The sequence below is a fragment of the Branchiostoma lanceolatum genome, chromosome 15 (assembly GCF_035083965.1).
Source record: "Branchiostoma lanceolatum isolate klBraLanc5 chromosome 15, klBraLanc5.hap2, whole genome shotgun sequence".
In the NCBI taxonomy this organism is placed as follows: domain Eukaryota; kingdom Metazoa; phylum Chordata; class Leptocardii; order Amphioxiformes; family Branchiostomatidae; genus Branchiostoma; species Branchiostoma lanceolatum.
Window position 1 is genome coordinate 8,519,998 of NC_089736.1, and position 13,217 is coordinate 8,533,214.

General features: G+C 43.0%; 2 protein-coding genes and 1 long non-coding RNA gene across 6 annotated transcripts in view; 1 reads left to right on the forward strand and 2 right to left on the reverse strand.

The window, feature by feature from the left end:
- LOC136420653 (uncharacterized) overlaps nucleotides 1–13,217 on the forward strand; it is a 541,092-nt gene that overhangs the window by 229,135 nt on the left and 298,740 nt on the right. The window lies entirely within an intron of this gene.
- On the reverse strand, nucleotides 1,712–8,389 carry LOC136449237 (uncharacterized). Its single transcript, XM_066449145.1, has 7 exons — nucleotides 7,942–8,389; nucleotides 6,578–7,175; nucleotides 6,115–6,228; nucleotides 5,584–5,750; nucleotides 5,127–5,265; nucleotides 4,923–4,957; nucleotides 1,712–4,343 (listed from the first exon to the last, which is right to left on the reverse strand). Exons 2-7 carry the CDS (start codon nucleotides 7,155–7,157, stop codon nucleotides 2,469–2,471), a joined length of 2,910 nt encoding a protein of 969 aa, XP_066305242.1. The 5' UTR covers nucleotides 7,158–7,175; nucleotides 7,942–8,389; the 3' UTR covers nucleotides 1,712–2,468.
- Nucleotides 8,779–13,217, reverse strand: part of LOC136449238 (vacuolar protein sorting-associated protein 8 homolog) — a 35,614-nt gene continuing 31,175 nt past the window's right edge. For both annotated transcript variants that reach the window (XM_066449147.1, XM_066449146.1), the window contains 5 exons: nucleotides 12,640–12,826; nucleotides 11,319–11,482; nucleotides 10,530–10,696; nucleotides 9,903–10,071; nucleotides 8,779–9,466 (listed from right to left, as the gene is read on the reverse strand). In XM_066449147.1, the coding sequence (XP_066305244.1) occupies nucleotides 9,197–9,466; nucleotides 9,903–10,071; nucleotides 10,530–10,696; nucleotides 11,319–11,482; nucleotides 12,640–12,826 (957 nt within the window). In that variant the 3' untranslated portion in view covers nucleotides 8,779–9,196. The remainder of the gene's footprint in view (nucleotides 9,467–9,902; nucleotides 10,072–10,529; nucleotides 10,697–11,318; nucleotides 11,483–12,639; nucleotides 12,827–13,217) is intronic.

Genomic DNA, 13,217 nt, shown 5'->3' on the forward strand with positions numbered 1-13,217 from the left:
ATGCCTAAGGCTGGCCCCTCGCCAAATGACCTACGCAGGTAACGCAGAACTTATATATTTATGAAAATGTTAAACCGGCAAAGTTCAAGGTTCAAAGAGAAGCTAGGTTTTAAATAGGTAAACACAATAAGACATGGGAATCGTTATACCTTGTTTTTTTATTGATTGTTGCCACAAGTTACTCATTTGTCAGCGTATGTACAACTGTACTATTTTGTTTCATGTTTCTGTATTGTAGCTTTTGTTTATCTGAATAAAGTTTGTAAAAAAAAAATTAATAAAAAAGGTTTGAAACACAACAATCCATTGAGATGTTGATGTTCTTTTGATATGTTCTAGACAGAAACGAGTCATATAATTTGGGCATCTAAAATCATTTATAATCGTAATGGAGTGACTTATCATAGCAGTTTGTTGCTGTTATTAAATACACTGTAGTCAGAATGCAGCGATAACTGGTGCCTAAGGCTACCCACTCGCCAAATGATCTGGCGAGCACGCACAGCTTAGGGGATTGTTAGCCCGACAAGGGCCAAGGTTCAAACGACCGAGAAAGAATGTGGGATCGACAAAACAATTCTTTTAATATACGCCAAATAACAATTACTCAAGCATCTGGATATGGTCTTGGAAACGGTCCGACGTTTCAAGTAGCATCCACTACTTTTCGTCGGTGACTCTAGATAGCAACGCGTCATGTCTGTAGTCGGAATTGAGTCGCTTGTGATAGCAGTTTTCTGCTGTTATCAAATACTGTAGTCAAAATGCAGCGATAATTATCAAGTACATATCAGGCTGGCCCCTCGCCAAATGATCTATAGGACACGCAGAACTTAGGAAATTGTTAACCCGGCAAAGGTCAACGTTCAAACAATCGAGAAAGAATGTGGGATCGACAAAACAATTCATTGAAATGTTAAATATGTTCTTTTAATGTACTCTAGATATCTAAAATTGTCTATAGCCGGAATAGAGTCATTTGTCGTAGCAGTTTGCTACTGTTATCAAACAGTGTGTGGATTGCAGTTTTAAGTTTACGCTACGTCACGCTACGTCATCAAAATGGCGGCGGCCGACCAGCCAACGGGGATCTGATAGGTCCCTCCTCCAGCGTCCTTCAAGAGGGTTGGTGTGTAACCTAACCTAACCTAACCTAACCTAACCTAACCTAACCTAACCTTTGAGGCGGCGGATGATCTGAAGCCAAAAGTTGTCGCCATATCTTCAAAATCAAATCATTTCGAGATACAGGGAGCACATCTGTTTACTTTGATATTTTTTCTTCATGCTACAACTGCGCTCTTTATATCTGAACTTTGTGAATATGGTGCAGAAATTCCCCAAAAGGCTGTACAAGTATACTGTCTCATCTTAGATACACCGTCTCTCATAGCGTAGTTTAGTTTGCTAGTATTAGTGTTAAGTAATAGAAGCTGCCACACGCTGTGTATCATACAATTATTGTGCAATAAAGTTATCATTATTATTCAAAGCTCATATCATCTATGTTTATCTTGGTTTTAGAACGCATTTCATCTTTACAAAAGCTCTAAATTGCCATATGTTATGTCTTATACAACATGTTGTGCAATAAATCTAAGACACATGCCCTTTGCCTATATATTTTTTTACATACAACATTGCTTTCACAACGCATTTCATATTTACAAAAGCTCTAACCGATAGGATGCAAAAACTTGCTCTGGGAAAACGGAAAAGATAACGTAATAACAGACATCCTCAAGCACGCATGATGCAAGTTTCAATACATCGCAAATATCACATCACAATTCTTGTCAACGAAAAAAAGTATGACACAGCTGTGTACTTTTACGAGTGGGATGCAATTTCATGAGTTCTTGATGTATTCCCTTTTTGTCGCACTGATGTGAGTTTTACAAAGGTGATTTGACCGTGAGATACTAGGGCATAGTTGGGTTGCGCAGCGGATGGCTCTACGGATAGACGCTATTTTTCCTTGGAAGAAAATTGGCAGGACTTTTTGGCACCAGAAAGACAGGGAAGATGTGAGCTTTTGCAGTTTCGTCAGGATTCTGGGTTTTAATGATTTTGAGGTGTGGAAGGAGATCAGCTGAGTAAGCCGGTCGATGCGATCGCTGGCCGGAAGAATATCTAGCCGAAAGGACGTGTGCCGGAGGTTTGCCTCTGTATCTCGCGAATGAGTAAGACAGCACATTGTTATATTTGCTTGCCAATGAGCTTCACCGAAGAAACTTTTCAGGGGAATAAATAACTTTTTAAATATAGATTGAATTACAGGAAATTGATAAGCATTTGTGATCTGTTTCTATTCCGTTTATTTTCCTGTTGGAAGCAATAGTCGAGGGCCCTTGTTGGCAACTGTATTAACGCGTACGTTACATGACCAACTTGAATGATGTCAGCTTTTGTGAAATTGGGACTCTCCACCACACAAAGAAAGGTTAGAAATCGTATAATTCAGGTAGTCAACGTGACTTCCACCATGTGAGCATGTCATCCAGCTTGCCCATCCACCACGGCACGCCACCTGTCTCCTCCGGGGCGCAGAGCAGCCTGAACAGCCGGGGGCAGGCGCGGTGCAGCCAGCCGAGCGGGAGGAGAAGGCCGTGCGCTAACTTCAGCGGCAGCTTGTCCGTGTAGCAGGAGACATACACACCATCCACGATCATGGCGCCGCTGTACGTGTGTGGGCAGTACTGACCGCTTTTAAGCACTAAGTGAACGTTAACCACCTTATCCGGTGCCAGGCATCCTGTAGACTCTTCCATAGCGTAAACCTTGTCCCCCTCGGTGATGTCTTTGGCAGCAACAGTCACGTTTTTTCCACCCTTGATGATCGCTATGAGATGGCTCTGCGAGAGTGAGGCAGTCTTGCCCCCTTCTGTGGTGACCGAGATGAATGTCGACAGGACGTCCTCAACTGCATGGCTGTAGAGGAATACTGGCTCAAATGTGGCTGCAGAGACTTTAACCTTGTCGCCCACAGAAACAGAGCAGAGAGGAACTTCTGTAACTTCACCGGTAGAATCTGTCATCAACACAGATGATGATGACGGGAGGCAGTCTTTTTGGGCGTCTTTTTTTACCTCTTTCTCCAATTTTTGCATGATCGTCTTTCCTTGTCCCTTGTCCTGCTTTACTAAGTCCATCAGTTCGCCAAACTTCTGATGTATTACTGCTTCTTTGGTGACCGTATCGCTGTTGGGAAGTTGTCCCTCTGGTTGTGTAGATGGTGTTTGGTCACCCTCATGAACAGCTGCTGCAGCTCCCTGTGCATAATTTTTAACCACACGAGCAGCATCATCCTTCAGGTACTGCGCGGGAGATTCTCCCTTAGCCTTGAACGCTGGCATTGAAGATGAACGTCGGTTCTGTACGCCTCTGGGATTGCTCCTCCTAGATCGAGGTTGGCATTCTGTCCACTGGCCTGCTGGCTCATCGTCTTCAAACCCCGGTACAGCCACAGTATTCCCGCTGACTGTGTTGTCCTCCTTTCGTGTGTGTTTCTTTCCCCCTCTTTTCTTTTTCTTCATCTTCTTCTTGTCGGGAAGCTTGAACCCAACTTTTGGCTTGGCACCTTGAGCAATCTGCTGGACTGCCTCGGAATCCCACGGCAAGTCATCTGATGCCTTGATTATGGTCGCTGATGCCGACCTCTGTTTCTTCTCTTCTTCCAAAGCCAGCTGCGCTTCCTCGCACATCTCAGAAGCAATCTTCGTGTACTTGTTATTGAACGGCTGATTCTTCGTACCAGCCATAACTTCCAGTATCTTCTGAAGGAGCTTGCTTCTCTGTGATTCCTTTTTGTACTGGTCGTCTGTGTAGTTGTCAAAAATCAAGTACCTGTTTTGGACGTGCTTCAAGAGCTCCTTGAACCACTTGGGGTTACTGTCGTTGAAGATACAGCCTTCCAAAGTGTAACCGTGTCGCTCAGCTTTTTTCTCAAAATCATCCCCGTAGGTATAGAGGATGATAACGTGCTTGAGGATGTCTTGTCGAAACATCTGGAGCAGACTATCATACGCCCTTTTCTCCTCGTCGGTAAAACGAGGGGGAAACCTGAAAACTAGTATGATGGCGTGTATTCCACTATGTGCTAGGACATGGACCCTACTTATCTCTTTGACAACTGTCTCATGTGGTACATTGGTATCAGCAAACCCTGGCGTATCAATCACATTGAGAATGTATCCGTCAATACATGCTTTAGCGTTATCACAGATCTTAGTTTCTGATCCCCCCATGTCAGACTCCTCAAACACCCTGTCTCCAACAATGCTGTTACCAGAGGCGCTTTTACCGCTCCCTGTCCTTCCCAGCAACACGATGTTGTACGGAGGCTGAAAATAGTAACAGATTCACCTTCGTTTCATTGAATGGCTACGCACTCTACTTTATTGCCTCCTCTAATGCCAGGTCTTCCGCTTGTATATATACTGCGACACTGGCGCACCGCACGGTGATCCGCCCTTAACTTGTCGTTGAGTAAGCCCTGGCCAGCAGTTCCCAGCCAATCACTTCACCGCCTACGTTTAAGAGGCAACATGATTGGCTGGTGACTTTCCCTCCAAAATCAGGAGGGGGAGTATTTGATTGGCTGACGGCTGGCCAGCACCAAGGCAGCGAGAAGGAAGGATCACAGACCGGTACGCAGGAATTGTTGCTTGACAATTGTTGATATACTAGTACAAGCGGCGGTCCTGGCATGAGACGATGCATTATTGACAGGATGAAAGATAAAAATTCGCCTACAAACACATTTACAAGTAGATAATGTTATGAAATAAAAATCATGCTCATAACTGACTTTGAACACCAATTCAAAATTTTCACAAAAATTTCGTTATGATTTAAAAGTTTTCAATGTTTTTTATTCTATTGTGTGATGGTTGGTTAAAGATTTGAGTCAAACTGTTTACCTGCCAGTGTACTTGTCCTGTCCGGGGTGACACAGCTGCGTAAAAATAGACAATTTTAAATATATTTTTAAAACATAAGAGAAAATTCACTTATGAATAGATAATTATAAAAATACCTTAAAAACATATGAGAAAAAGACTTCACATAAAATGGTATAAATCCTATGTAAAACGAATTCCAGGTAGATTCTAGCACTTGTTTACCTGGTGTTTGTGTCTTTGGCTCGAGCAGTACAGCCAGATAGTCTTCTTTGACGTCATCTTGCCGCAGGGCCGAGCAGAGAGATTGCACCGCCCGCTCCCCTCCTCCGGCAATCTCATCAAGTATCAACTCGTTCAGCCGCTTGATAACATAAAAAGTATCGAAAATATACTTTTTGACAAATGTTTAAACATTACACACAACAAAAAGAGTAGCTACTTTTGGGGGGGGGGGGGCTTTCGAGACGAACTTTGTCTCTTCATCAACCCGTTCAAGTCAGATCTCGTCTTGGAGTTCTCTAGTCACGTGACTGATGTTTTGAAAATGTTATATATAATCATCAGAAAAACCATCAACAGCTCACTCAAGGGCTGACTTTCTTTCGTCGACGTTGTTGTATGCTGTTTTGTTAACTCAAGGTGTCCTTTCACAAATTAAACAACAGCATTTGATAATTACCTGTTTTCTTTGTCCGGCTTCTTCCTTCATCTCTCTTTGCTTCTCAATAGAGATGATACCGTCTTGGACCAGGTACTTGAGGATGTGCTTTCCGCTCATGTTTCTCACCAAGGTGGGATAATTGCGCCCTACTTGGCATGGCATTTGTGTTGGTGAAACTGCAGACGCTGAAGGGTCGGTAAAAATGCAGCAAGTTACGACACTTTCTCATCAAGTTTCACCAAAGAAGCAGTTAACATGTGCCCTAGATGTTGGGGGGAAATCAGAATATTTCAAGGGATTTTACCGGTTTGTCGATAGACATATACACGCGGAAAAGTCCTCAAAATCTACTCAAACCCTATGGTTTTACGAGAATATCGGAAACCTACGGCCATCCTGCATAAAATGATTATGAGAAGGGAAATAAATGATACAACTCTCTACTGTGTGATACTATTTTGACAGAGTAAAGACTGAGTTATATATGTGGTAAAAATAGCTAATTGATCATCCGAATTATCTACCTTTATTATTAATCTAATCATTTACCTGCATTATTTTTCTGTGAATGCTGTTGAGATTTTGGGACAGACTGAAAACTGGGGGCTGCAACGTCCTTCATCTCAATACTTATATTCACCCATGATTTTGTATCCACACTGCCTGAAAACGCGACAAGGAAGACTTGATTAATACGGCATACACACACACACATATACATACACACACACACACACACACATACACACAAACGCACACACACACATATGCATACACACACACAAACGCACACATAGTATATACATACACACACACCGAACACACACACACCACTTATATACACACACACACACACACACACACCACTTATATACACACACACACACACACACCACTTATACACACACTCACATAGGAAAAAAATCCAGTTTGTATGCTACCAATAAAAAAATATCTAAAAGCTGACATACTCATGAATAGAGATATAATTCATATGATGATAATGCTTTACCTCCGAGTCCCCCACACAGAGCTGAGATGACCTCCACTTCATCGTAGACTCTGGCATCCGGTGCCAAGTTTTCCTGTTCCTTCAGTGATAGAAATGCAGCGTGTGTAGCTTTCCCGAAGGAAAACACCACATCCACATTGTCGTAGGCACTGTAATCATCACTTTGATGCTGCCCATCCTCCTCTGCTTGCTGCGGTTTGATAGTGTTGATGATCACTAATTTAGAATCAGGATACTTTTCCTCTTTCAGGATAGATGCAACATCTAGGGTCGTGGCGGAGTACCCAACGATGTAGCCAACGTCTGTTGGAAGGTTTGGGAAATGCCTGGAATGATATTCGCCTAACCACGCGATATCTGGGACTTTTTTCCTCTTCGTTGGTTGTGGTTGGATGATGATCACTCCCTTTGTTCTTGCGTGCTTCAAGTCATCGTCTTCATCTGTTAAGGCCAGCGTCGTAGAGTACGTTTTCACGCCCCTATTGTAAAGCTTCTGAGACAAGGTTGTGTTGATTTGGGTGAGAGTTTGGCGGTTCTTGTCGTTTCGCTTCCAGTAGTCGTTCACAAGAAGTACAGCCATGGCTTTGTGAGTCTACATCTATTCAAATCAAAATGCAAAGTGAGGAAGAGGGACAACAACCCATGCAGCCAACATTCTCTTTAAATTTGCAGTTTAACACGCGTGCACATACACTAAAACGTAGTTAATGACGGACTGTCTTACGATCAATTGCTATGTGCATATAGCAACTGCCAGTCAATCGAACCAAGTCAAATTTAGAACAAAATGCGCGCAATCACCTATGGGAACCTGGGAGAAAAAGCGGAAGAGAAACCGAAGCGGAACTTAATTAGTATACACGTCACGTTTATACGTGTGCTGTTCTCGAATTGTTTATCAGTTTTCTGATTGTGTAGGGTTTCTGACAACCGTGCAGTCTCAGAAATCGCATATTATACAAATATTAACCAGCATATTATAAGCTCAACTTAAGTCTAGTCAGGAAGCCTGGCGTGGAGGCTACAGGATCCGGAAGTAAATTGTAGGCGTATTTACTAACCAAATCCCAGCAGTTGCATGCGTAAGACAACCCCCTCCCCATACCACACACAGAAAACAAATTAATAATAGATTATTTAAACATTAGGAATGCAGTTTGGTAAAATCAACTCAATTTCTTTTACAATTATCCTAATCCTTGAATGCCCTACAAACGCGAATATACACTGTATGTTGGTCTGAATATGTCCTATTTCCTGATAGTTTCATAGCGCTTTCACTTTCGTACTGCCCTTTCATTTTCCGCAGTCGGGCCTTCCTATTGGCAAGCAATGATCACATTAGAACAATAGCCAAAACTCACCAAGTTTGAGTCCACTCATCTCAAGTACCTGATGTCCTCAGCAGTGTAGACTCCTCGAGCAGAAAGAACACACGCTCCTACTAACACGGCGAAAACCTTCGCTGTTGCAACAAAGAATTCCCAAAATCTTGGGGATTTTCCCAGCGTCATCGAAACCAAAGGGAAGTCCCGACGTGGGTCAAAGGACAATAGTGTTGGCCTTCAAAAGTCAATCAAAGCTAGCGCTCTTTCAGTATTTCTGCCTCCAAATGCCCCAAATTACGTCGAATTTTCTATTTATTTAGCCTTCTTTTCATCTAATTATAGATCCTGTACGAAATACCACTAATGTTAGTGTGGCCTTTGAACTTATCTACAAACTTCGCATTTTTAAGTAGAAATTTGATGTACCACCATGTGAAAACCAACGTACACGTAATACCCAGGCCATTATGGCCGACCTGGAATCATGTAACTATGTGAATGAGAGAAATGGTGTGTGTGTGTTTGTATTTGTGTATGCATGTTTATGTAACATGCATATGTATGTGCGTATGTGTGTGATTCTGCTTTATATACAGCCAAAAGACAGTTTCAGTAGTCCTTTTAGTTTTACTACAATGTACATGTACAATCAACCTTCTTGGTACAATGTACCTTTTTCAGTGCAATGGTTGTAGCCTCTTCCTGCCACTAGGGGGTGCTGCAGTCATGGGAGGAATGCGGTCCCAAACATGACTGAGTCTATACCCCCTCTCATCACAGTTCATGACTGTTGTAGATTTTCCGATCCACATATTTTCCTTCATCCAGCATGTGCGTTGGAGAACTATTTAGAAAAGAGTTGCTTGTCTGGTCTACAAGGTGAGATAATGTTTCATTGCTTCACTTTTCCATTATGATGAAAAGTGTTTTCATAAGCCAACCTACATGCAAGTATAGATCATAGGAAATGACATTTGTCCTACTACATGTACTAGTCAACAATTAATCATTATTCAACAACATGTTACAATCACATTTGATATTATTCTTTTAAATTAACAGTATTTGCAATATATTGTATAATTTTGGTACTGAAATAACTGTATTTTACATCATCAATCATAAACACAAACTATCAGACACTTGGTCTCATACTTGGTACTGAGAATGCTACCTCTACAATTAAACATTAATGGCAAAATCAAAAACTTCACTTGCTTGTGTAATTATATATCCTTGTCTGATATTTAATCGGTCCTTTTCACTGTTATCATAAACAAAAGTGAAGTTTCTATTCTATAACTGGAGGGGCAGCAACTTTTAGTTGAAAGTTTTCATTCTGCAAGATGCTAGAACTGCTACTAAAGATCTTCTTCTGGTCTTGTGGTTTGCCGGAGTCCTCGTACTTGGCCGCCCTCTTCAGCTCTGCCAGGATGGCCAATCGGGAGGGTCCTTTGAAGGACTTCTGTAGCTGTGAGTAGGAGAGCTCCTGTTGGGGGGAGAGGAGGGCGTCGCCATGGGAACGGGGTTGACTGACAGCACCTGATGGGAGGGGCTCAACCTGAAATGGCAGAAAAAGATGATGCAGTTAGAATACACTTGGGAGACAACAAACATCTGAATAGGACAGGATAGTGTTTTGAGAACACTTCCCAAACTTGTCATTTCTGTGGTAGGATTTTTACATACTAAGATTTTCACATAATATCAAATTGTGTAATCTGCTGTTTGCAATGCAAACTGCATATTGTATTGCCTCATCTCCCAAAGATTTGGAATCTTTTTAAAGAAATCAGTGATTTTATATTTGTAGTTGTTGCTGTAACCTCTCCAAAAAATCACAACACTCCGAATATATGTTTCCATTATATTACTTAAAACACATCTAAAACACCTCAAAAACCTTTCCCCTCCTACCATGAAATCAAGACCCCACAAAAATAACTGAATCTACAGCTACTGTAGTAAACTGGCTAGTGGTTATAATTAGTCCAAACCTGTTTGCTGGCTGCAGTTGCACTTGACCATGACAGCGTTCTGCCTCGGCCTGTCTTGGCCTCCCGTCGCGCCACGTTACACAGGGAACACGACCAATGGGGCGTCCCCTCGATCATGTGACAACAGCCGACGGACTGAAGACACGAGGTGTGATATGCATGTCCACAGCTGGGGGGGGGGGGGGGGGAAGACAGAATTTTCAAGTTACAGGTGTAGCAGGACAGATAATACCCCTCACCAGAATACACCCCAGGTATGCTCAGTGAGAAGCCAGGGGTATTTTCTGGCCTGCTACACTGACTAGATCTTGAGAGCTGAGTTGAGTTAGAAGCATGAAGTCAACACAACTTGTGTTGTAATTTAAAGTCATATATTTTAGTCAGACACAGTCAACAAAGTCAGACACAGTTTTTTTCCCTATGTTTTTACCATGTATTTGCAATTAGCCCATGGGCATGAACTTGCAATAAACTTTATTATTATATTTTATTACCCAATGATTGCACAGTAATATACAGTCACAGTAATCAAGATACAACCTCTTGATCCTGTGTCTGCAATAGCCTAACCAAACGGCTATCTACGACACTTAAGCTATCAATGAAACACTTAAAAGAAAGCCTTACCTAAAGACTATAACAGAGTCCTGCTCCTCTGAGATGGAGAAGTGTTGTCCACACACCCCGCAGTCCTCCTGTTTGGGCACCAGACCTTTGTTCACAGCAGCCTTCAGGTTACACAGGGACCAGTGCAGGTCATGGGATAACAGGCTGTTGGTGGTCTTCAGTAATGTCTGGGAAATATGCAAAGGAGGACAGTTCATGCATATGAGATACTTACATGTACATGAATGAGAAAGAGTAGGGTAAAATGCAGTAGAGCACACACCAGTGGACTGGTCCTTGCTGTTACATATACATGAATGAGAAAGAGTATGGTACAATGTATTTGAGCCCACACCACTTCCAGTGGACTATTTCTTGCTGTAGTGATTGCACAACTGTGTGGCTCAAAAGCTATACAAACGGAGATGGGTGCCACCCAATAAACCAAAAGGTGTGGGTAGGACTTTGTAGTTCCCTCTTGTCAAACAAACCCCAATCTCCCCACCTGTTCATAGTTGTAGGTGTCTAACCTTCCCTTCCATCTAAACCCCAATCTCCCCACCTGTTCATAGTTGTAGGTGTCTAACCTTTCCTCCCATCTAAACCCCAGTCTCACCACCTGTTCATAGGAGTATGTGTCTAACCTTCCCTTCCATCTAAACCCCAGTCTCCCCACCTGTTCATAGTTGTAGGTGTCTAACCTTTCCTCCCATCTAAACCCCAGTCTCCCCACCTGTTCATAGGAGTATGTGTCTAACCTTTCCTCCCATCTAAACCCCAGTCTCCCAATCTAAACCCCAGTCTCCCCACCTGTTCATAGTTGTATGTGTCCAGCATCCCCAGCAGAAGTTCTCTGATCTCCCCAAACTTGCCGGTGTTGTAGGCCGGGTCCTGCATGATCTTCTGTAGGATGGCTGGCAGGGCGATGTATCCCATCATGCTGTTCAGGACGTGTCTCGTCAGGTCCTTGTACGCTGAGAGGTAAACAGCAATCCAGGAATCACATATTTCAGCATGTTGTCCTTGTTCTTTAATTGTTTCTTTACCCTTTATCTGCTCCTGTGTTTCCTTACCCTGTATCTGTCCCTGAGACAGACTGTCCCTGTGTTTCCTTACTTACCCTGTATCCGTCCCTGTGTTTCGGTACCCTGTATTCTGTTCTGGAGACAGACTGTCCCTGTGTTTCCTTACCCTGTATCTGTTCCTGAGACAGACTGTCCCTGTGTTTCCTTACCCTGTATCTGTCCCTGTGTTTCCTTACCCTGTATCTGTCCGAGACAGACTGTCCCTGTGTTTCCTTACCCTGTATCTGTCCCTGAGACAGACTGTCCCTGTGTTTCCTTACCCTGATCTGTTCTTGAGACAGACTGTCCCTGTGTTTCCTTACCCTGTATCTGCCCCTGAGTTTCCTGACCCTGTTTCTGTCCTTGTTTCCTTATCCTGTATCTGTCCCTGTGTTTCCTTACCCTGTATCTGCCCCTGAGTTTCCTGACCCTGTTTCTGTCCTTGTTTCCTTATCCTGTATCTGTCCCTGTGTTTCCTTACCCTGTATCTGTCCCTGTGTTTCCTTACCCTGTATCTGTTCCTGAGACAGACTGTCCCTGTGTCTCCTTACCCTGTATCATGATCAGTCCCTGTGTTTCCTTCCCCTGTATCTGTCCCTATGTTTCCTTACCCTGTATCTGTTCTTGAGACAGACTGTTCCCGTGTTTCCTTACCCTGTATCTGCTCCTATGTTTCCTTACCCTGTATCTGCTCCTATGTTTCCTTACCCTGTATCTGTTCCTGTGTTTCCTTCCCCTGTATCTGTTCCTGAGTTTCCTTACCCTGTATCTGTTCCTGTGACAGACTGTCCCTGTGTTTCCTTACCCTGTATCTGTCCCTGAGGCAGACTGTCCCTGTGTTTCCTTACTCTGTATCTGTCCAAGACAGACTGTCCCTGTGTTTCCTTACCCTGTATCTGTCCCTGAGACAGACTGTTCCTGTGTTTCCTTACTTACCCTGTATCTGTCCCTGTGTTTCCTTACCCTATATTCTGTTCTGGAGATAGACTGTCCATGTGCTTCCTTACCCTGTATCATGATCAGTCCCTGTGTTTCCTTACCCTGTATCTGTCCCTATGTTTCCTTACCCTGTATCTGCTCCTGAGACAGACTGTCCCTGTGTTTCCTCTGCGGAGACAGCATCACTTCCATCAGGGGGAACCACAGCGCCTCCCGCTCGTCCTCCTTCATCTTCCCAGAGTTCCTCTGGAGGATTTGAATGATGACCAGTAGGTTGGTTTGGACGGAGCTGACGGCCACCTGCGTCTGGGAGTCCTGCGTGAAATAAAGTGAAACTGATGATCTCAAACATGTTTAACTGAGTCCGAACAGTTGAAGCTTTCATTGGCTGTGACAGATGCTATTCGGATTCAGGTTTTATACAGGTTCATTTCACTGTGGAAATTTATATAGCCTAGCTCTTTATGACAAGTACTGTACAATGAACAGTGGACCACAACTTAACATCCCATCCTTAGGGCTGTGACCCTTTCAAGTAGGGAAATATGACTTAAGACATGATAAATTAATCCTGCTTTGCAATAACTGGTCGCACAAAGTCAGCATACCAGGCTGGTTAATGTTTTAAACAATAGATTTAAAAACAGGTTTAAAAAAAGACTTTCTTTTAACTGTTGATGCCAAAACATAAGCATTTTGGGGATCA

Excerpts from the sequence above, each read along its gene's own strand:
- LOC136449237 (XM_066449145.1), bottom strand. The coding sequence starts at position 7,157 with ATGGCTGTACTTCTTGTGAACGACTACTGGAAGCGAAACGACAAGAAC. Across the intron at positions 5,751-6,114 it reads TTCACAGAAAAATAATGCAG|CGTCTGCAGTTTCACCAACA; the intron begins GTAAATGATTAG and ends CCGACCCTTCAG. Across the intron at positions 5,266-5,583 it reads AAGCCGGACAAAGAAAACAG|CGGCTGAACGAGTTGATACT; the intron begins GTAATTATCAAA and ends TATGTTATCAAG.